Below are 22,511 nucleotides of genomic sequence, written 5' to 3' on the forward strand. Positions count from 1 at the left end.
ACGGCACTCAGCAAAGTGGTAAACCTACCAGAGATCAGTTGTGCATAGAAACCAATCATCCTGAAAGTCAGGACTTGTTTCTTTGTTATTTTAGGCAAGAGTCGATTAAGTTTAGGTCCAATGCTTTCGTTCTTACATCTAACAACAAAAAACAAAACAATTGCATTCAAAGGATTATAGCTATGAAGTCCCATCAATAAAGGGCCATGAAATAACCCCGTGGTAAAGGCACTCTTTGTGTGCGTGTGTGGTTAAAGAGTATTGATAAATGGTGAATTTGTAACAATGCCAGGGCATGCCAGGCCTGAAAGCCTTCAACCCCAATCTCTCCTTCAACACTAAGTGTTGTCTGTGGAGCTCAAGAACATAGACTCATTTTGCCAACATCCTCATTGTAAAGTATCTAACGGCAATCACCCTCCTCAGATCCATGAAAATTGCTTAAACGTACCTTGAAGGAAGAAACAGGTCAAAGGCTGACTTGGCTTAAAAGCTCATTCTTCATCACAAAACCGTTTTCTCAAGCTGTTCTGGAAGCAGCAGCCTTTTGGGACACTTTTTTCCCCTAAACATCACCTACTCGCCGAATTTTTAATCCCTCAGATATGCATGGGTCTGTATGCAAAGACGAGGGTCTGTATGCAAGGACGAAGGTCTATATGCAAGGACGAGGATCCCCGCCCCTCCTGAGGAACAAACTGTCACTCGCTTAGGAATAATATTTTATCTACTGAAAATGCATGAAACAGATATACTTAAAGGAAGGGGGTGTTTCTTGTTCAGATTATAATCATTGTGCACACGTACTGCTCCACATACCCACTCCTGCAGCTCCGCCCCACCCTTGTCAGCACCCACTTACAACGCCTGAGAAAGGAGGTCCCTCTCGGGACTGCTCGCCACACTCCCAGAGCCCTGGCACCTACTGAGCTCTCGACAAAACTTTCTGATCCAAAACATTATAAATCAGGTAACCCATAAAATATCACCTTTACTGTTAAAGCACAGCTAGCCTGTCTAGGGAAGACTAGGCATATGCCCTGGCCCAGCACTGTTCAATGACAGCCGCTAGCTATCTGTATGCAACTGTTTAAATTCAAATTAATTAAAATTTTAAAAGACTAAAACTTCAATTCCTCAGACACACCATGTGCACTTCAAGGGCTCAACAGCCACATGTGGGAACAGCTAAAGGCTACCACACCAAACAGGGTGGAAATAGAACATTTCTGTCATCAAAGAAAATCCTATCTCACAGAACAGCCTTGGTCCAGACCAAAAGGCCAGTCTGCCTAGGTGTCATGCACCCATGGTACACACAGGACCATCAAGTCCTGGCCTAAGACCTACAATTAAAAGAAAAACAAAATAAATAAATCCAGGGAAAAAGGTCATTTGTCTTTACCCTGCCAACCTCCCACTTCAACCAACCACAAATGTTCTTATTTTCTATATTTTCATTCTTACTCCTCATACCCACCTACTAATACAGCATGAGACTTTTCAAAGTATAACTACCAACGGAGCAAGGCCTCCTCAGCATAATTCATAAGTATCAAAATCAAGAGGTCAAGTTCAGAACTCTGAAGATGAAACTTTAAATAGAGAGTTTTCCAAGTCATCTTCACTAGAGCATGCCTAGATCTGTGTTAAAAAAACAGAAAACACTGCTGGTCCATCCATCCTGAAAGCAACCATGAAGTACTTCACTTTAAAATTTTTTTAACAAATCAGCAACTGTTTCCTGGTACACCTACGATGTACCAGGCTCTAGGAAATCAGAGCTCAGGTGCCCCAAGGACAGCTATATACAGGCTTTAGGTAAAATTAAGCCCAGCCAGTTTTCCACAAGAAAACTGCAAGATTCTTTTCGCTAGATTTATGCTAGATTCTTTTTGCTCACGCTATCTTTAAAGCTCTGGTTGAAGTAAGATCATCAGAAAAGTTAATACACAGTTTTGTAATTTTTTGAACCAATACATTTGGCTCTTAAAAAATAACTAAGGAAGCAAAACTAGCCTAAAAGAACACAAAACCAGTTTGTGGTCTATGGCCACAGGTCAGCAAAGTTCAGTTTTATGCCTTTTTATTTTTTTTTTTATGCCTTTTTATTTTTAATCAAATGAACAATTTTGACCACATTCCTTTAAGATAATAATCAAAGAATTTTCAGTTCCAGACCTGCAAGAAGAACCTTTTAGTGACTTTTTTTTAATTATTTTTTTTTTTTCAATTTGAGGCTAGCATTTGCTAGGTAGCAAAAAGAAAAGACAAATATTTAAGGAGACAGATATCCTAATTGCCCTGATTTGATGTTTATACATTATACGAATGTATGAAAATATCACATGTACCCCAAAATGCATATCCACTATGTATCAATTTTTAAAAAAAGCTTGCTAAGTAGAAATCCTGAGATTCTCATTACATGAAAGAGAGTTCTAGACTTGAACATCAGAGTCGAACTAAAAGTTAAGGGCTAGTGAAGTCTCAAACAACCTAGCTAAACTAAAACTGGGGAGCAAACGAAAGCAGTCTGGCCGGAACTCGGAAACTGCTTCCCAGGACCTTCTGTCTATGAAGGTACCATTGTGCCTGCCCCCACCCCAGCTGAGGACAGGAAGGCTGCCTTTCACAGAGTGACCTCATCATGGAAGACCAGGGACCCTCTTTCAGCCACACTGAAGCATAAAGCCACACACCATACTTGACTCAGGGATGAGTTGCCAAGATTCGAATTCTGAACTCCAGAATAGAATCTGGCCAAGACCACATCCCAGCAGCCTCCTGCCCCCAGGGGTGACAGGGTTCCTCACCAGGATCCACCAAGGGTATGGGCATGGAAGCTATTGTATACATTCTATGAGTCATTCAACAGACACTGGCTGTACCCTGCTAAGTGCCAGATGCTTAGCATCTGGGAATCTGGGCCCCTCAGAGAGGAGCACAACACAGGTACTGGCCTACAGGTATCTGCAGTCTGGTGGGGAACATGGTGACAGCACCATGAGGCAAATGCTCTAAGAGCAGCAGTGCCCCGGAGGCCCCGAGCAAAGACTAAGCTTACTTCCTGGGGGGAGACAAAGGTTTCAGAGGTGATGTGACTCTTAAACTGCTCTTGGAAAACAAGCAGCAGATCCTGAAGCATACGGGGGTGGGGAGGGGGCAGAGAGGACATGCCAGGCCTGGAATGCACATGTGCAAGCAGACAGGGATCAAAGGTTTTAAAGCTTTCAGGAAACACTGAGCAGTTCTTTGTGGGTGGAATTGCCGGCCACGGGCAGGGAGATGTCATGGGACAGGTGGGTTATGGCAAGATGGCAAGAGGCTTTACGTGACACCACACACAGACCTCGCTGGAGAGCAAAATCTCCCGGGAAGTTTTGGAAAATTGGAGATTCCCAGGTACCACCCAATTACTCTGATTCCATAGGTATGGGGCAGGGTCCTGAAATCTGTACTTTAAAATGAACTTCGTTAGTGATTATGGTGCACGCTGCCAAATTTGGAGACCAGGGCATTGAGCAAAATCTATATTAAAAACAAGTATTACATTTTTAAGAACCAAGGCTGCAGCAATTTTCTTCACCAGGCTTAGTGATCCAGGCTCACTGATTAAGGCTGATGGTCCAGCCTTCAATGGTGATCCTAGGAGTTCCAACTTCCAGCTGCCTTTGTCAAGGATCACTCCAAGGATAAGCAGGGGCCTTGTTTATCACCCAAACCAAACCAGATGCCCATCTGCAGTTTCCCTCTTTCCCTTCCAATCTTCTCCTTCATTATCATCTGCTTAACTTGGCTTCCTCCACTCCCTTTGTCCCCACACCAAAAATTGGAAAATTGGAAGATAATACAGAAAAGGAAATTTACACTGTCCAACTTCATTCACATTTAATGAAGACCGAAGCAAGATTTAAAATCACAGAATGTTAAAGCAAAAATAAAAAATGTTACTTGTGATCATCTAGGACCTTAGGCTCTTTTACAGGTAGGGAGATTAAAGTCCAGATAAGTGAATTACTATTATGCAGTGTCACATAGCTGGCAAAGCCATAAGTCAGGTCCCAATCTCATTTTTGTTCCAACTACTGTACATAGATTTTGTTGTTGTTATTCCAACTACACAGATTGTTTTTGTGCTATGTAGATTTTTTTTTTAATGCATTCAGGATCAAGTATTTTAAAAGCAAAATACAAGCTTAAATATGGGAGCTCCTAACCTGAGGATTTATAATGTAATGGTTAACAAGGCTTTGGGCCGGACTCCAATTTCACCACTTACTAGCTGTGTGACCTTGGTCAGCTTAGTTAAGTTCTCTGTCCTGACTTCATCATCCAAACAGAGATCCCAAGCCTCCACTGCATAGGTTATTGTAGGAACAAAGGGACAATATATGTACGCCACTCACAACAGAGCCAGCCAGTCCATAAAGGCTAGCTATTATGATTTCAATAGTAAAACTGTGGCACTTTAGTAAATGATAAATAAAAGATTTTGGACATTAAAGACCGTCTAGTCTGCCTGGGATTCAGTTCCTTCCTTCTTAGAATCTTAAACTCCTTCCTCTGGGTTTGGTATATCCTCTAAATGTCTCTGAGATGGTTCATAAGCCATAAAAATAATGATAGAGGCACACAGGGGCAGACAAAAATGAAAGTCATACAGCACTACGCTCTTCAAAGGCCCTTGCTGACACAAGCAAATGCCGCAGTGGCCATGAAGGGCCAGAGCTGACCGAGAGGGAGGGTTTCCCCTGCCCAGGCCTCCTCCTGCTTTCAGGGAAGCAGCAAGCAAGCCCCGGCTTCCAAGTGTAAGAATTCCATTCCACAACACGGGTCTCCTCTGCTGTACAGAGCTGATTTCTTAATTTCCCTAATTTTTCTGGGGTTTTTTTCTTTTTTCTTTTTTTTCTTTTTTTTGTTTTTGCATAATCCAGATGAACACATGCCACTCACTTCTCAACTTTAATGAAAGGCTGTGTGCTGGTCCTGTTGGTTACAAAGCAAGTGGAGACCCTGCTCCATAAAGTCTAGGATTCTATGTACATCCAATGCCAGAGGACTAATTCTTTGTATCCAAGAACACAGAAAAAGGTATGCTTCCACATTTCACACAAACTGTATATTCATTCCAGACTGTGAAATCAACAAAACATGGGAAATGTGCCTAATGTTAACGAACTCATATTCCATTACAGTTTAATTACTAACCTCAATATATACATTATAATATCCACTTGTACCCTTTTGTTTAAAAAACAATGAACAAAAATAATTGGGTTTAAATTTATTTCCACATTTAACAATAGGCATATAATGACTCGATTGATTTTGCTCTTACAGGGCTAGTTTAAAAACTTTTTCCTAAACACATTTAATTAATGGCTAATGCAAAAGATTTGCTGAAAAGGACAAAGACCTTTCAGGGCTATTTCCTTTGGGAAACCATATGAACTGATAATATTTTGAAAACCAGAGACCTGCTAGCTTGAAATTTCTGGAAGCCTGCCCGAAAGAGATGGATTAAAGAATACCTGCAATTCCCGTCTACCACTTCTGGCAAGAGGGATTCACAAAAATATACATAAAGGCTCTAAGCAAGAGAGTAGACTGAGGATAGTCTTTCTGCTGTGGGTAGATATTAAACCGCAAACTCTGTTAGTGTTACAGCCCATACCGACCTTAAAGCCCAGGTCTATCTGCTGCTGACCAGAACAGCCCGAAGGACTTTCCATGTGTTCATTATTTCATTGCTGATGCACACACCATTAACAATGTATCACTCACAGAACTCCAAAAGGAGGTATATCTGGGCAGTAGCTGTAGTAAAGCTTGTAAGAACAAATACCTGAAGACCATCTAAATATCCATCGACAGAATAACGATTAAATAGTGCTATATCCAGACAATGCAATTCCATTTGGTCGCCAGAAAGGACGAGGTAGGTTTATAGGCACCGACATGGAAAGATAATAATGTACTGAGGATTAGAAGCACAGAAATGTTTCTCAGGGGTTACCTTCTAGAAAAGACCAGATTGATGTATTTGATTCAAGAGATCATTTTACTTATTGTTTTGTAACCGTTTTTTCTTTTTTTCCTCAGATGTGTTTGTTTACACATAAAAATGAACCTACAAATGACACTAAACCCAATCCCTGAGTAGGGTATGGGCGGATTTTACTTTGTATGTTTTATTATTTGAATTTTTTAAACTAAAGAGCACGTTCTGTATTTTAAAATTTTTAAGTAAGACCAACTTTGTAAAAATTACTTCGGATACTACTGACATACAACAAGTGCATTCTAATTTCTCTTACCGTCTCCATGAAATATACTTTTTTCCCATAAATTATGTTCTTTTTAGATCATATGAGAGTACTTAGTTGCCCAAACTCAATGAAAGTATTAACACATATGAATTCTAAACAAAAAGTTTTATGGTGTCACCAAAAATGACTTGAAATCCAGTGATTTAAAAATATGTCAAAGCAGGGTTTGTTCACTGTTACATTATTTGTCTTTAGTAAAATATATCACCTCTAAACTCCTAGTCTACCCCCATCACCAGTAAACACAGGCTTTTCTGTTTTTTGCTTTTTCTCCGTAAGTAATTACTGTTTTTTCCTCCCTTCAAACCATAGTAATTTCTAAGCGTTCCACTGTCCCACCAAGAGCCACTCCAGGGAGAAGCAGCTTCAAAACCCCAGGTTCCCACCGCAGGAAATTACAGACAATCAGGGAGTCCCCTTTCTAATCCATTCATTAGAATGTATCCAATAATTAAACAATTAAAATAGTCTAAAAATTATGAATCACAGAGCCTCAAACATGCAATGCCAGATATTAAAGTTCTTTAAAACAGAACAGCAGCTTTAAAAAAAAAAAAAAAAAAAAAAAAGATATTCTGATGGCTATTACAGAAAGTTACCAATACAGCTGGCAAGGCTCACTCTAGTACTACAGAAGGAGAAGAAAACACAAATACCATTGACGGTGGTAAACACGGGCTGCACATTACATTCCACTTTATGGTTGCAGTGTCCGAAGTTTCTACAATAGACACACTTAAACTATGTAAGACTTTTCTAAAGGGCTTTGAAAAATATACTGGTTAACATCCACACCACGCTGACAAACTGGATGAAGAGACCAAGGCTCAGATGTCTTTGTCAAATTCTCCCATGAATCCTTTTGAAAGGCGACTGGCATCTTGCAAAGGAAGAGAAATATTAACTCCCCCGAGAAAACCTCCCCAATTTCCCAAGCTGGGTTAATTGCTCACTTTTCTGTATTTTCCTAGCACTCTGTTCCACCACGATTACCATACCAAACATTATTTCTACACTAAAATTCCTTATTTACACATTTCAATTTCCCCATGCAATTGCAAGCTCTCCAGGACAAGGGGAGAAAAGTATTGACTTCTGTGCTCCCACAACAGTGCCTGGAATAAAAGGGGTTTGGGTTTGCTAAATGAATGAGAAATGTTCCTTCTGCAAATTCATGCTAATATTTAATGACACACCTGTAGTAAGTGGATCTACTCAACCCCCTTGGAGGTACTCTTCATGTGCTTTAACTGTCAATGGAACTGGGAACAATCCCCCAATCCCCACATTTTCCAGCCTTACCACCACAACAATGAAGAGAGCAGGCATGTAGCTGCCAGTGCAACCCGGGGACCCAGAAAGGTGAGACAGAGGCAGGAATAAGTCTCAGCATTGGAACACAAAGGCAAGTACCCCTCTTTGAAAAGGTGACCCTTCAGTTACTGCTAACATTGCATTTCATAAAGATGGTGGTGTGTACAGGAGCATTTTCTTCTTGTACCTTTCACATGTTAGGAAAATCCTTTGTACGACTCAGCATTCACTGAAAGCATTAAATTTTTTTCAAAAGAGTTCCTTTTGTTTATTGATGCAACAAACATACTTTAAACATCTACTATGTTGTAAGTACTATGTTTGGGGAGTTCAGACATAAATAAGTCATAGTTTCTGGCTCAAGGGGTTTGCAGTCAGATGTTAAGAGACACAAATAGATACAATGCAATGGGACAGCTATTATTAAAGGGTTCCCTTTTATGGGAACCCAGAAAAATGTCTGTCCAATCATCCCCATCACTTCTCATTCCACAAGGGAACAAGGAAAACCACAGGAAAAACCGCGTGAGGGGGAGAAAAACAGGCTGCGACCAAAGACACAGCTCAAGGTGCCACAACCAGCACTTCATCGAAGGGACCGCAAATCACACCAAGCCACCTCCTGTAAAAACACTGGTTCTTTTTCTTTGTTTTTCATTATTCTTCACATGTGCTTTGTTATCTGGAAAACTAACTGCAACTTTTAATAGGTGGAAACCCACAGAGTTAAAAAAATAAAACATGGGAGTCAGCGAAGCCCTGATAAGTTGAGCTGTATCTTCTCACGCAGCCGCCCAAGGGGAAGAGCCCACATGCTGAATTCAGCTGATGCTGGAGCAGCCTCCATCTGCTTACCACGTGTGTTGGTGGCCATGTCAGCCACTTTCTGAAAAGCATCCAAGAAGGCAGCTGCTGCTACTACTGTTGTCCTAAAATGCAAACAGATAACAAAAGCATGAGGAACGTCTCACACTAGCAAATTCATTACAGAGCGAGTGACTGAAAACTTCCCGGACTGGACATGGCCAACCACTGCCTTGCTGCACCCACTGTGTTCCAAACACTCTACCTACCTAACACCTAGCTCATTTGGTGCTAATCAAATGCTGGTAGTCCTTTTTATTCTATTTCACCGGACTGTATAAAATTATTATTAGACAAAATGTTACAAAGGAGGCAAAGACAGGTGTTTCTACCCAAAAGAAAAAACATCAAAAATGTAAGCATACAGGACAGAGTAGGAAAACACTGTGCACACACAAACTGGGGGAGGTGTTGTGTATTTCAAACAATCCATTTAAGGATGGGAAAACTGAGGCCGCAAACGCAGAGCGACTTTTAAGAGCCCTGGTTCACACCAGAGCTGAGATGAGAACCCTAATGTTATGATTCACGGCCCATGCTCCACCCAAATCAAGACAAGATCCTGGCAGTGAGACTTTTCTCCCTAAATCCTAATTATAATGAGACAGATACTGTTTTTTTTTGACTTTAGGGTTCTATTTCGACTGTATCTTCTGAATTCCTAAAAATTGAGATTGGGGAAAAGTTACTCATTTTATGTCCTAGAAATTGTTTTGGATTCTCGACATCTCAAGCACTCTAAGATGCCCTGGGCACTCTGAGGTCTACTGGCAGTCAAGGCTCTAAACCAGGTGCGTGGATTCCACACAAACAAGCCCCGGAACTAGAATGTGACAACTTCACAAATGAACTGACAGCTAGATGCTAATATTTAAGTATTCCTGTGTGAATCCAGTCTTTACTGCATCCCCAAGAATGCAAAGTTGCTGAAGGAAGAATAATAAGGACTGGAGGGAAGAGTTCAAAATGGGGAAGAATTAAAAAATGGCCTTTAAATATAAGCAACAGTGGCTATGAACCAAAAGGTACTAGTAGTGGCCTCTGGGACAGCCTGGGTGACAGACAGTCCCTTAGAGCCAAACTTTAAAATGAGGCCCAATATCTTCCATTAGAGCAAGAAAGCACTGTGCTCAAATTTTTAAAAAGTGATGACATACACACACACACAAACCACTCTGAATATGCTTTTTAAAGAGTTGATATCAAATGCAAACCCTTGAAAAGATAGCTTAATCAAACACCCTGGAATTCATGAGTAAGTCATTCTGGTTGACAATTAATATCTGACACAATGGCTGGATGTATTCTCATCCAACTCAGGGCCGACCATCCAAATTTAATGAGCCAGCTGTAGAGATGTCTTGCACATACGTTACCCAGTCACCAGCGCTCCACTGAATTAGGATGATGGTCCATTCTGAGGAATGAATGGCCTTCAAATGACAGTCATATTTCACTGTCTGATGTAGTCACAAGACATCGTAGCCCTCACCAATGGGGCAGAGCAAACATGCAACCATCAGAAGCACCAAGGAGTGACTCAGCTTAAATACACCAAGAAGGCTACGTCTCTTCTGCAGTCGAAGCTTCATCCTTTCTCTGTACAGAAAATTAAGCCACAAGACCCCCATAAAGTTCTGAGCCCTGCATCAGAAACTGGACAAAATAATAAAATAGATGGTCCCTGCTCTCAGGCCTAAATATCGTTTAATAATATAAACTGTACCTTGTACAAGAAAGGGATATGGTAAGTTTTACTTTGTATGTTTAAGACAGCTAATCAGTTCATTACATTAAGCTTTAGCATCCTCCCTGGTAAAAAGGGAAAAGAACCATTTTCTTGGCCTACACTGAAAGCCTGCCAGACAATTCAATGAGGCCAAATAAGAAAAAGTAGGGGAACAAGTACTTAAATGTTTTAGTATATTCCTACAGAAGGTTGCATGCTCCTTATGAGAATCTATTGCCTAATGATCTAAGGTGGAGATATAATCCAATTAAATCATCCTGAAACCAACTACTCACTCCCCACCCAAGTCTGCAGAAAAATTATCTTCCATGAAACCATTCTCTGGTGCCAAAAAGACTAGGGACCACTGTCCTACAGGATGGAGACCAAGCTACCCGAAATAAATGGCAGTAGATGGAGCTGCATAAAGTGAGGCTCATGAAGGCCTCAGAAGAAGAAAAGAACCTTGAATCCTCAGCAGAGGAGGTGGGATCTGACCCAGCAGAAAGTAACCACTGGGTCCTAAGCAGGGAAATGGTAACAGATTTGACAACTGGGGAAGGCACTATATTCTGGAGTCCACTGTCCATCTGGAGGCCCACTCATGGCTCTGGACATCCCAAGTTCATGGATGGAAATCCCAGGCCCATGAAGGTAAAGGAATGAAATGAAGATCTTTCCAAATTCTTCTCACCTAATCTATAGGTGAGCAGTAACCCCTAGGGTCCATGGGCAAAGGCACCTTTTTCAGGGTATGATTTGATGATTTTTAGTAAATATAGAGTTGTGCACCCATCACCACAATCTAATTTTAGAACATTTCCAGTACCCCAGAAAGATCTCTCTTACCCACTTGTACTCAAATCTCCTGTTCCATCCCTATCCCCAAGCAACCAGTAATCTACATCTGTAACCATAGATAAGCTTTTTCTAGAGATTTCACGTAAATGGAATTATACAACATTCAACACTAGGTTTTAAACTCTTTGTAGAGAGGCCATAGTAGAATGGAGAAGGAAATGGACTGTGGAGCCAGGTTGCCAAAGTTCCAATCCCTGCTCTGCCATTGACTAGTGATACGACTACGGATAAGTTATTTAAGTTCAATGTGCCTCAGTTTCCTCATCAGCAAAATGGGGATAATATCTGTACTTACCTCGGGGGATTGTGATACTTAAGTTAACAAATGCCTGGTACGTGGTGGGCGCTACATAAATGTTGCCCCTTATTACAAACAGTACCTCATTTGACTCAAAACTCCTGTGGGAGCAGACAAGCAGACATGAGTCTAACTTTACACATGGGAACAAGGGGCTATGACGAACTGGCTAGTAAGCGGTGCTGCTCCAGTCAGAACCCACTCCAGGCTTCTCTACCTGTGACACATCCAAAATGAACCCCAGTCTGCTTCTTGGTCCACACTCCATCCTTGTCTAAGGATGTTGCCTTTTTCCTGTAGAACACGCACTTCTACTTACCGAAGCTGGGACTGCAGCTTTCCTGCCTTGTTTATGAAATCTTCCCAAACTGGATAGCTCCCCTACAACAAATCAAAGCCACAAGTAAGTCACGCTGTGATAGACATCTGGTGGTGACATTAGCAGAACACCCAATTCCAATTATTCAGGGAACAATCTGTGTTATTCTCGTCCTTTGTAGTATCTGTGACATGTTGCCCAAATTGTATAGACATGTATTGCCCCAGGAATGGGTTTAGAATGTGCTCAGTCCCTGTCATCCTGTAAACACTACAATACTACAGACACTGACTGGAACTACTTTGACAGAATCTAACATAGTACCAAGGGTGTCTAACCTGAGGCCTGAAGGCCATGGATGGATTATGTGAGGATTTTTTGGCTTATATGTGGTGGTGGATGTCATAAAAATCATGCATGGATTTTTTTGTTGTTGCTGTACATCAGCTTTTGTTAGTGTTTGTGTATTTAATGTGTAGCCCAAGATGATCTTTCCATGCGGCACAGAGAAGGTTGGACATCCCTGAACGCTTTTCAGTCAGTAAGTAGACGGCAGGTCCAAATTTAAGATGTGCAGAACATTCAATGCTCTGTCCTGAATCACTTGCTCCTACAGCATGGCCCTGGCTGTTCTTCCCCTTTTCCCAAACATAGGAAGGAGAAAACCAGAGTGACTGGGGCTCCTCTCCAGCACAGCTGGCTTTGGGGAAGCCTTATTAGATTATCAGAATCTCAAGTTAGAACGTTACCTTTAACATAGCCACTCAGCTGACAGTCCAAACCCAACATCTACAGACAATATGACAGCAGGTGGCTCCCAGCACACTTCAGCTGACAGGGAACTCACCACCCTCCCAAAGCACCCTGTATTAGCCACCCCATCCCTTGATGTTCAGGCAGTTCTAGTTCTAACCTTCTGGGAGCCCTCAGACTTAAGACCAATAATTCTGCTTTCATGTGAAAGTCTTTTCAAAACCCAATCCCATGTTGAATCCCATTTCTCCACAGGACTCAGCTGCACACCCCCACAGGGTCCCATACACACTCTGCATCACGTCTCTCTACTCTTCTAAGTATGGTGCCCAGACATAAATCCCAAACTACAGGCACAAGCCTGAGCAGGGCAAAGCTTCCTATACTTGCTAAATTCATATTAAGACTGAATAGCCCCCCAACCAAGAGGTAAGTCAAAATCGAACTCTGGGAAAACGCTGGGTAAAGAAGTAGCGTTTGGCCTGATCATTCACAGGCCATTCACAGAACTAAAACGAAACACCCCCAGGGCTTACAGTTGCAGAATGGAATATAAATGTTATAAACCTTGAAAACGTAAAAATAACACATGCCACCTCTTGATTTTGTTGTTAAGAGGAAGAAGAAACTCTAATGAGGTTAATCACCTCCTATTTCCTTCCAGATGCCCAATCAAAATCGTCTGAAACTGCAACCAAGATAACACAAAATGATTCCACCTCCCTAATGGTTTTAATCATCTTTGTTTCTTACCCTTTCAGAGGAAAGTATTTTTTTTTTTTTTTTTTGAGAGAGAGCCTCAAGCTGTCTGACTGGGTAGAGTGCCCTGGCATCACAGCTCATAGCAACCACCAACTCCTGGGCTCAAGCGATTCTCCTGCCTCCACCTCCCAAGCAGCTGGGACCCTAGGTGCCCACCACAATGTCTAGCTATTTCTTGGTTGCAGCCGTCATTGTTGTTTGGCAGGCCCAGGCTAGATTCGAACCCGCCAGCTCAGGTGTATGGCTGGTGCCTTAGCTGCTTGAGCCACAGGCGCTGAGCCACAGGAAAGTTTCTTAACTCCAGCAGTACTGACATCTGAAGCCGGATAAATTCTTGTCACGGGGGGCTGTCCTGCACATTGTAGGACGTTCAGCGGCATCCCTGCCCTCCAATCACTAGATGCTAAGACTCCTACCCTCTAGTTGGGATAACCAAAAATGTCTCCAGACATTGCCAGATGGCCCCTGGCAGGCAAAATCACTCCCAGTTAAGAACCACTGCCTTAGAGGCACATTTGAGAAATTAGTTTCTTTTGGTAAAGAAACAGTTGTCTGAAGCTCAGCAATTTCTTCAGCATTACCTCACTTCAGTTTCATTTTCTTCTGACAAATTAAAGCAAAATTAAATACGTTTTTTATTTTTAAAATGTCATCCATAGCATGCATCATAAGGAATACTTAGTTATAAAATTGCCTATTTATATACTTCCCTAGCTATCAATTCTGTCTGAAAATGTACATACAGAAATCTGGGAAACTGCCTACCGAATATTAAAACAGGTTATTTCTGGGAGCTAAGATCTGGCCCAACGTGGTGCTTTCTTCTTTGTACTTTTCTCTATGGCTAGAGTTTTGTATTTTCTTTTTATAAGGGTCATGCATCATTTTAATGAAAACAATAAAGTCACTGCACAAAAAAATTTAAGATCAACTCAGAGGTCTGGCAACAACACCACAATGAATTTTACAATCTACCCAAAGCCTAAAGTCTGTTTCACACGTGCCTCTAGATCACATCCATCAGTGGAGCACTTGAGACCTGCCTGGCCCCAGTGCAGGCCTCAGGATTTATTCCTCTAAGTGGCAATGTGCTCTCATGGGACACTAAGCTGCACAAGGCAGGGACCCTGTCTGACTGGCTCCTGGCACAGGCCTTTTGGCAGCTACACCTGAGCTGTTGTCAACTAACAACCGTGTACAGGATTTGTCAACACATGGCTTCCATCCTGGGTTTGTGCCCAAGGGGCTTCTCCAACCCCACAGCAGACCTGTATATTAACTTAGATAAATGAAATCTTGCAAGAGCTCAGGCTACCCCCCGCAGGTACATCAATGCATCATGGGGAATCCTAATTATGGCACCTGATATGCTTACCATTATCTTATCAAGTCCAGATAGAATACTTTTCCTACATCTACATCCAAGTATTAAAGAGATAAGGGTGAAGATTAGAGTCCTCTGGCTGGCCACTCGAGATCTCTGTCCAGGGGGACAGCAGTTGGCATCCTTAAGAGCACAAAGATTCGGGTTGGGCATGGTGGCTCATGCCTGGGAGGCTGAGGCGGGTGGACTGCCTGAGCTCATGAGTTGGAGATCAGCCTGAACCAGAGTGAGACCTCATTTCTAAAAATAACTGGGCATTGTGGCAGGCGCCTGTAATCCCAGCTACTCGGGAGGCTGAGGCAAAGAGAATCCCTTGAGCCCAGGAGTTTGAGGTTGCTGTGAACTTGGACACCATGGCACTCTACTGAGGGTGACAAAGTGAGACTCTGTCAAAACAAACAAATAAAAATAGCACAAAGATTCAACTGGCCAATAACAGCCTCATCTGGCCATTGCTTCTCTTTCTGAGCCACAAGACATGATGAAAAGCTCTCTGAGAGCCTGAGCATGTTCAGAAACATTGCCACCTACTTCTAGGCAAAGTTGCCATTAGCTCTCATCAACGCGGGGAGAAGGATAGGAGCGCCAGACCCTCTTCTCCTAAACTGCAACCACTCCCATCCAGGTGGCGCTGAAGAAGGTCACTGAGATGATCCCTAACAGTTCTTAAGAAAAAGGCGAGACATATTCACTGAGAACACACAGGATTGTCTGGAGGCCTGGGCAGGGAGTCCCGAACCCTGAGGTCTCGTCACACAAAAACAAATGATTCTATCACTGTGAACGAACACCGAAAGAGTAGAGGAAAGCGGTAAGGAACACAAATTCAAGAGTCCAATCTCCTGGACGGAATCTTAGCTCTCCCATTTGCTATGTGACATTGGACAAGTCATTTGACCCCTGGATGGGGCTAAGTCACTATTTCACAGAGCTTGTGTGAGGAATACACAAGGTCACACCTAAAAAGTGCTGAGAGTACATCACGTGCTCAATAAACATTGGCTATGAGGATGTTTGGGGGAGAGACATTAAAAACTAAATCAGATTGTGCCTCGGAGATGGAATCTCTCATTTCTAGTCCTAGGTGTAGAACCTGCCAATGTGGGAAGCATTCCGCACCTCCCTCTTAGTTAACCACAGTTAAACAGAAACACACCCAGGCAGCGGGTGCGCTGTATCAGATGAGCTGTCTGCCACTTTCAAGCACATCACAGGGTAGAGTACTCAGCCCCAAGATGAATGTGCCTAAAATTGACATCTCTCAAACTACTTAAAAAAACACTCATCTGCCCCCACTTGAAGGCTTACTTCAGTTTTTACCAAATTAGCAACAAAAGGAGGGTCCCCTCTCGCCCAGGGGCACGGCACACAGCTTCCCACCTACCAACACCCACGCAGCCAGGGGCAGGCCGCCCAAAGCAGTTCTCTCCTGACTTAATGATATCTGACAGTCTATCAGAAAGTGTCAGGCCTACCTGTTTTAAGTAATATATAATTTAATGGATTCTAAAAAAAGCAGAGAAAATCAACTTCTAAGAACATAAGACAAAACCCTCCTTGTTGAGAAATAAAAAAAGAATGTGTAAACGTGATTAAAATTTAAAGGCAAGGTGACGTTGAGTTGTTCCAGATTTTTTTTTTTCTAAGTTTCTTTTAAGGAAAAGAAAGAAGTTTCTACCCACCCGAAAGGAGTTCTACTACAAATATTCAAAAGCTTGGAGGAAGTTAGGAAGGAAGGAGAAGGTAACTGTAGAAAAATTAAATGACAACAGAGAAAAAGCCCCAGATTTTTGGCTACCGGAGCCTGTAAAGGAGACCATACTCAAGTTTCAAAAGAAACCTGCAAACCTAGACACTGGATGAGCTTGGAACCCTTTTAGAAAGTGATTCCCAAGTAGTCCTTACTTGTTCCACCTGCACCCACCTGCCGAGCAGTCCCAGAAAGCTCTGCCCCGAGGTTGCCAGCTGTGTTCTAGTCACATTTGAGGAAACCCCTAGGGAACAGTTTCAGCACAGACCCCACTGTGGAGGGCACCAGAAACAGCACAAAGGCTTCACAACCTTCCAGACCAAAATTAAAGAAAACCAACTGCTGCTGAGAGCCCGGGTTCCACCAAGTCCAAAGTCACGAGGCACAGGGACAGACTCCTCCACAAATGGCTGGAATTTCTTTGACGAGGATGGTGGGGAGTTTCTAGAACCCTTGAATGTCTGTTGGAAACAGAACTCAGATCACACCAGGTACTGACAGGGAAGTTAAAGGAATGGGAAGAGAAAGCCAGTTTGTCTACAAGTGTACAAAGAGGACTCTGTTAGCAAACTACAAGATGGTCCCCCCTTCCAACAGTGAGATGGAGCTTCCCCAAAGACAGGTTCTAATTCACACTCCTCACATACACCACCCTGTTGGCTGTCTTCTTTTCAAGTACCGAGGGGGATTCAGCAATCTTGAAAACTCCTCCATCTTCACTGCCCAGCTCATTTGTTACCTCTTCTGGAACACTTTCTGATACCAACGCCCCCACCTTACCCTCCACTGGTCACATTTGTGCCCATTCTCTCCACTTAGCACATAGTATATTTGGCCTTCTATGAGTCTGAGGGACAAGGACAGAGAAATGGGGGAGGAAAGAGAAGTACTTCCAGTAAGAGGCTCAGCTGGCACAAAGCCAGGAGACAGAGGACACGGCCGGCTCTCTCTAGGGGACACTAGAGTCGTGTGTTTACACTGGAGAGAACTAACTAGGTGGTCAAGGGCAGCCATCAAGGGCAAGGCCCAGAGCTGACCCACAAATGGGACAACAGAGGAAGAGCAGGGTGGCCTTTGTTCAGAAGTCAAGTTGCATAAATTCCAAACCAGCCAGATGATAGGAGAACCTGGCTGATGATGGGTCACATCCTTGGCAGCAGCTCAGTCCCTTTGGAAGCAAGGAAAATAATGATGTCATGTTCTTATTTTTTAGGGAACAGTCCTCCAAATCGCTTTCAACTCCTCAAGGGTTTGGTGGCCACCTATTTGGTGGCCACCTAAACACACCTATGAGCTGGCCTCCCCGCCCCCACCGGAGTCCCTCTCTTCATCTTCCTCCTCCTTCCTCCACTTTCCCCAGGGCCAGGAGACCGGGGCACACCATTTGCCTACAGCAGGGCAAAGGAGTCGGCCAACAGCCAGTCTGGCCTGGGGTTCTGTTTGGCTTTGTTTTGTTTTGCATTAAACAGAGGCCCAGGATGGCATCCCACACACGGTGCAGAAGAATAAACTATGTGTAACTCATCGGCATGGCTGGCTAACAGAGCTCCATAAATAATGCAGCAACTGCCTCTCCCAGCCCAGCCCCACTGTGACAGCAGAACCTCGAGGGACAGCTGAGGGAATTCGACACCACACTGCCACACAAGGCACAGAGGGTGGGGAACTGTGGCCACCAGAGAAAGGGCAACTTGAAAGGAGCAGAGGGCTGGGCAGGAGGAAGAATTCGGTTCAGTAAGGAATAAAATGCACAGGAATGAGGGGCCACAGACTATAGAGCTTAGGGGGTTTTCCTGTGCCCGAAAGCCACAAGGCAGGGGCCGGCTCACCAGTGGCTATGGCTGAGAATTCAAGTCGCAGGGCGTATGACTGGCCAGCAGCTTCCCAGGTACCCCTCTCACCCTGAGAAGCATCACCGTCATCACCATCGTCATAAGCATGACCACCTTCTAAAGAGCTGCTAGGCGCCAGATATATATGCAGGCCTTTCTCAAACTTTAATTTACATATAATCAGCTGGAGAGCTGGTACACACGCAGGTTCTGATTTGCTTGGTCCAAGGTGTGGCCATTTCATCTGTCCTGCCACTCATGCAGACACACTGGAAGTTTCATCTGCACTCTCATTATTACAGCCCAAGGAGGCAGGTGCTGCTATTATTCACAGCTGAGGAAACTGAGGCCCGGGGAGATTGTAGCAAAGTGGTCCAGGCTGAAATGTGAGACCAGATCTGTCTGGCTTTGTGCCCAAGTGTTCCCCAATTCTGGGAAGTGCAAACCACCCGATGGACAAAGTTCAGGGCCACAGGGCTGCAGGTGGTGGCTCAGACAGCAGGCTCCTGCTTAATCTGTGGGTCCTACAGTAGCCCAGACAAAGTACAGAAGGAGACAAAGGGACCTTGGACACACAACACCTGATTACTACTGCAGATGGCCCCAGGGAACTCGAAGGCCACCCTCAGGATCCTCAACCCTATGAAAAAGCAAACATGAAACACGGGACAAACAGAAACGCTTTGTGTGGAAAGACCAGCAGAAACACACCGAAAAGGTCACAGTTGCTGTCACTTGTTATGTTTATGGGGTCAATTTTATCTCATCTTTGGGTTTTCTGCGAACACAGGGCCTGATCTTCCTCCAACAGATCAGCAGAGCCCGTCAGGGGTGCTTCAATCCCCCAGTGCAACGGCCGCCCCTGCTACCAGGTCCCCAGGTTTGCGGGAACCTCAGCAGGGTAAGCCTGAGGAATACAGCCAATGGCAGCCCTCCCCTTCTTCTGGGTACAACCCTGATGGGCCCCAACTCGGGGCGGGTAGGGCGGGAGGGGGGAGAGAGGAAAAGCAAACCACCTTCAAGGAGACCCGCACCCTCTGCCCTAAACCAGAGTGTCTCTGGACTCCCTGCCTCTTCAATGGTGAGGCAGGAATCCACTCGCTTCCAGAAGTGGGTGTGCAGGATGACGGACAGGGCCTGTGAATGCCTGTCACAGCTTCGTCCCCAAAACCACCCTTCCCCACCCCATCCTGCGAGATGAAGGGCTCCTAAGATCCTCAGATGAAAGGCACTGGGTAAGCCCATCCATCATAAATACCATCCCTGGGCTTTTATTCTCTGATTGGGGCTTGCCTAAGCCACTAATTACCCCTGTCCATCAAGCGGATGACAGCCTTGGGGATAATCAATGGTTGCTTCCTCACCGCCCACCCTCACCCACCCGCCCAAGCACACCAGCAGCAAATATGCCCAGGAAAAGAAGACAGAACTTCTCCGTCCATCTTTTCCCCACCCCACAAACAGCTCCATTTGTAAAGTCAATAAATCAAAAGCACCAAGCTTTTCCTCCTCCCGTATTACTAGGTTCAATGCCAGGGCTGTCTTTTTTTTTTTGACACATGGGTATGTCACCACTGGAAATAAAACGAACCAAACAAATATGTCAACTGTATCTTCAAAGTCATCTTATTTTTTAAGTTCTCCACCAGTAAGCATTACTTTCCCTAAACCGAACCATCCCAAAGGGGAGCCATCAGCCACATGGGGTTATTTAAATTTAAATTACAATTAAATGAAATTTAAAATTCAGTTGCTCAGCCCCACCATTCATATGTCAAGTGCTCCATAGCCATATGGGGCTACTGGCTACCTCCTTGCATGGTGCTGACACAGAACATCTCTATCACTGGAGAAAGTTCTGTTGGACAGCGCTGGCCACTTATGACGATGTCCTCCCAGGCACTCCCAGGGAGTTCTACAACTGCAACTAGGATTCTGGTTCTACCTTCTAACCTTTATAAAAACATGTGTGAAACCCCCTTCCCTCTCTTTTTTCCATCCCTTAAATTCATCTTGCTTCTCTCCACCCCCAATTTTTGCTGCCATAGTATTTCCTTTATTATTCAGATAGCCCCTCCTGCCAAAAGAGACAGAGGAAGAGGTGGAAAGTCACTGCCCTCCATCACCAGCCACCTGACAGGTGCATGACCCAGTTTTCCAAGGGGAAAACCTGCCATCTAGGGAGTCCAAACTGACTCCATGATCTCACTGAGACCACCACTTCACAGGCATCCACTACTTAGAGTACAAGGGCTGCCAGGACAAGCCTAAGAGGGCAACTGGTAGAAAAGTCAGTTAACGCTTCCTTCTTAAACCTAGAAAATTCAAGCACAGAAAGTGTAAGTAATTTACACTTTCCTAAATCCAAGTTCAGGAAAGAGTTCGGCCTCTTACCCAGTTAACTGCATTAACTGCTCCTAAATTTGCCTAATTCCTTTAAACATAAAACTGCGCTAGGGGTTCACCTAGGTTGGCTGATTCTCCACATCTGGAAACCTGGGAATTTAATATTTATTCACCTAATGCAGGGACTGGCTGCTCTTACCTAAGGGCTGGTAAGAAATGTCTGTATACATTTAAGCCTCCCAGAATAGTAAGTATCTATCCCCTGGAACCTTTGTCCCACTATCCAGGGGCCAAAACTCATTTGTTTATTCCTGTCTATAAATGTCCACATGAGATAATGAGCTTCAGCAAAATCCCTGGTGACCTGCACACCCTCCAGGACGTCAAGTCTCCTCACTGCTCCTTCGCGTTTGCACACGTACACTCACTGCTTCTCCTCCCTGGACGTGCCCTCTCTTACTTGCCTCCACTCAACTCCAAAAGTCCTGGGGCCCATCTCTCCAACACCCTGAACAGACAGCACATCTACAACCCTAGCGAGGATGACGCACATGCTCCCCTCAAGGAGCCCCTCTGTGTTCATCCTACACTGCCTTCTAAATTGTAACCTTCTCCCAGGCAGGGGCAGCACGGTGAACTTGTCCACCCACCCTGGGGGCAGGTGCTGACCTTGCTGCACTGTGCACACTCCGTGTGCTCTGCCACCTTCCATGAGACACATGTACGCTTTGGAGCTATGGCAGCACCTCCACCGTGACCCCGGCTCCCAGCCTGGGGTCTGCTAGGAATGATACCCTCCTGGCCAGTGAAGGGCCACCGAAGGCCATCAATGTCACAAAAAAAATGGTGATAACTGTGTCTGTCGTTTCTACAACCATTGCATTTTGTTAAAGTGTATTTTCATTGAATATCATTCTCCTTGCCGAGACGATATGCAGCCATATTCCAGTGTTGGAAAGGCTCAGTGTGGGATGGTAGTTAAGAGCATGACTCCAGAGCAGCAGTTCTCAACCTGTGGGTCTTGACCCACAGGAATTGTATTAAAGGGCTGAGGCATTAGGAAGGTTGAGAACCACTGCCTAGAGTCTGGTGACCTTGGGCAAGTTACTTAATCACCTGGTACCACCCTGTAGATGATGCTGATGGCAGTCTCTACCTCAAATGATGGTAATGAGGCTGTGGGGGAATGAACAAGTGGTTAGAGGGTGACTAGCACATAGCACTCCACGCTGCTTTCATGAGACCATGTGCAATCCCTGACTGGGACATTTAATGGGCACCTAGTATGCAGGGCACATCACAGCGATAAGAGACCAAAGAGATGAGGAAATCAGTCTAGGTGGGAACTGCCCACCCCAAATCCCCAGAGGGCCACACGCTCCCAGTATAAAGAACTAGGGTTGGTACAAGCTGTCCAGAATTGAACAAGGCCTCCCTTCCATCTCAAGGATAAACAGGAATTTTTCTGGCAAAGAGGAAGGAAAGAAAGGAGGAGGGGGGAAAGAAAGGAGTCGGGAGGAAGCATTCCCAGAAGAAGACAGAATCGGCCAAGAAAAGGAAGAAGCAATCAGGCTAAGTTTAGGCACAGGACTCAATTTGTCCACCTGGAATGCACAGTAGGGCTACCTGTGGTGGGGTGAGGGCGGGGCTAGAGAGCAGGGAGGTGGTGCCCAACTCACTGTAAGGAAGCTCTCAGAGGGTCAGGTGGCCCAAGTCACACCCCCACCTACTCAGGGCACAATCCCAGCAAATCCTACCAGAGAACCACCCCCAAGGCATTTGTGGAAAATGGAGATTCCCAAGTCCCACCCTGGATCTATACAGTCTCTGGGGAGGGAGCCTGAGAATCTGCATTTTAACCCACTCTCTAGGGACACTCTTGCTTGCTAAAAATTACATCCAGTGAGATTTGAGAATTACTGCACTAGAGAAGATGCCACACGTCCCTTTGAGCCCTTGGAAGCTGG

General features: G+C 44.3%; 1 protein-coding gene across 14 annotated transcripts in view; it reads right to left on the reverse strand.

Moving 5' to 3' along the window:
* MTSS1 (MTSS I-BAR domain containing 1) overlaps positions 1-22,511 on the reverse strand; it is a 160,123-nt gene that overhangs the window by 124,927 nt on the left and 12,685 nt on the right. For all 14 annotated transcript variants that reach the window (XM_053558869.1, XM_053558866.1, XM_053558874.1 and 11 more), the window contains exons 2-3: positions 11,718-11,779; positions 8,502-8,575 (exon numbers count right to left, since the gene is read on the reverse strand). In XM_053558869.1, coding sequence (XP_053414844.1) covers positions 8,502-8,575; positions 11,718-11,779 — 136 coding nt within the window. The remainder of the gene's footprint in view (positions 1-8,501; positions 8,576-11,717; positions 11,780-22,511) is intronic.

Source organism: Nycticebus coucang, chromosome 13 (assembly GCF_027406575.1).
Source record: "Nycticebus coucang isolate mNycCou1 chromosome 13, mNycCou1.pri, whole genome shotgun sequence".
In the NCBI taxonomy this organism is placed as follows: Eukaryota; Metazoa; Chordata; class Mammalia; order Primates; family Lorisidae; genus Nycticebus; species Nycticebus coucang.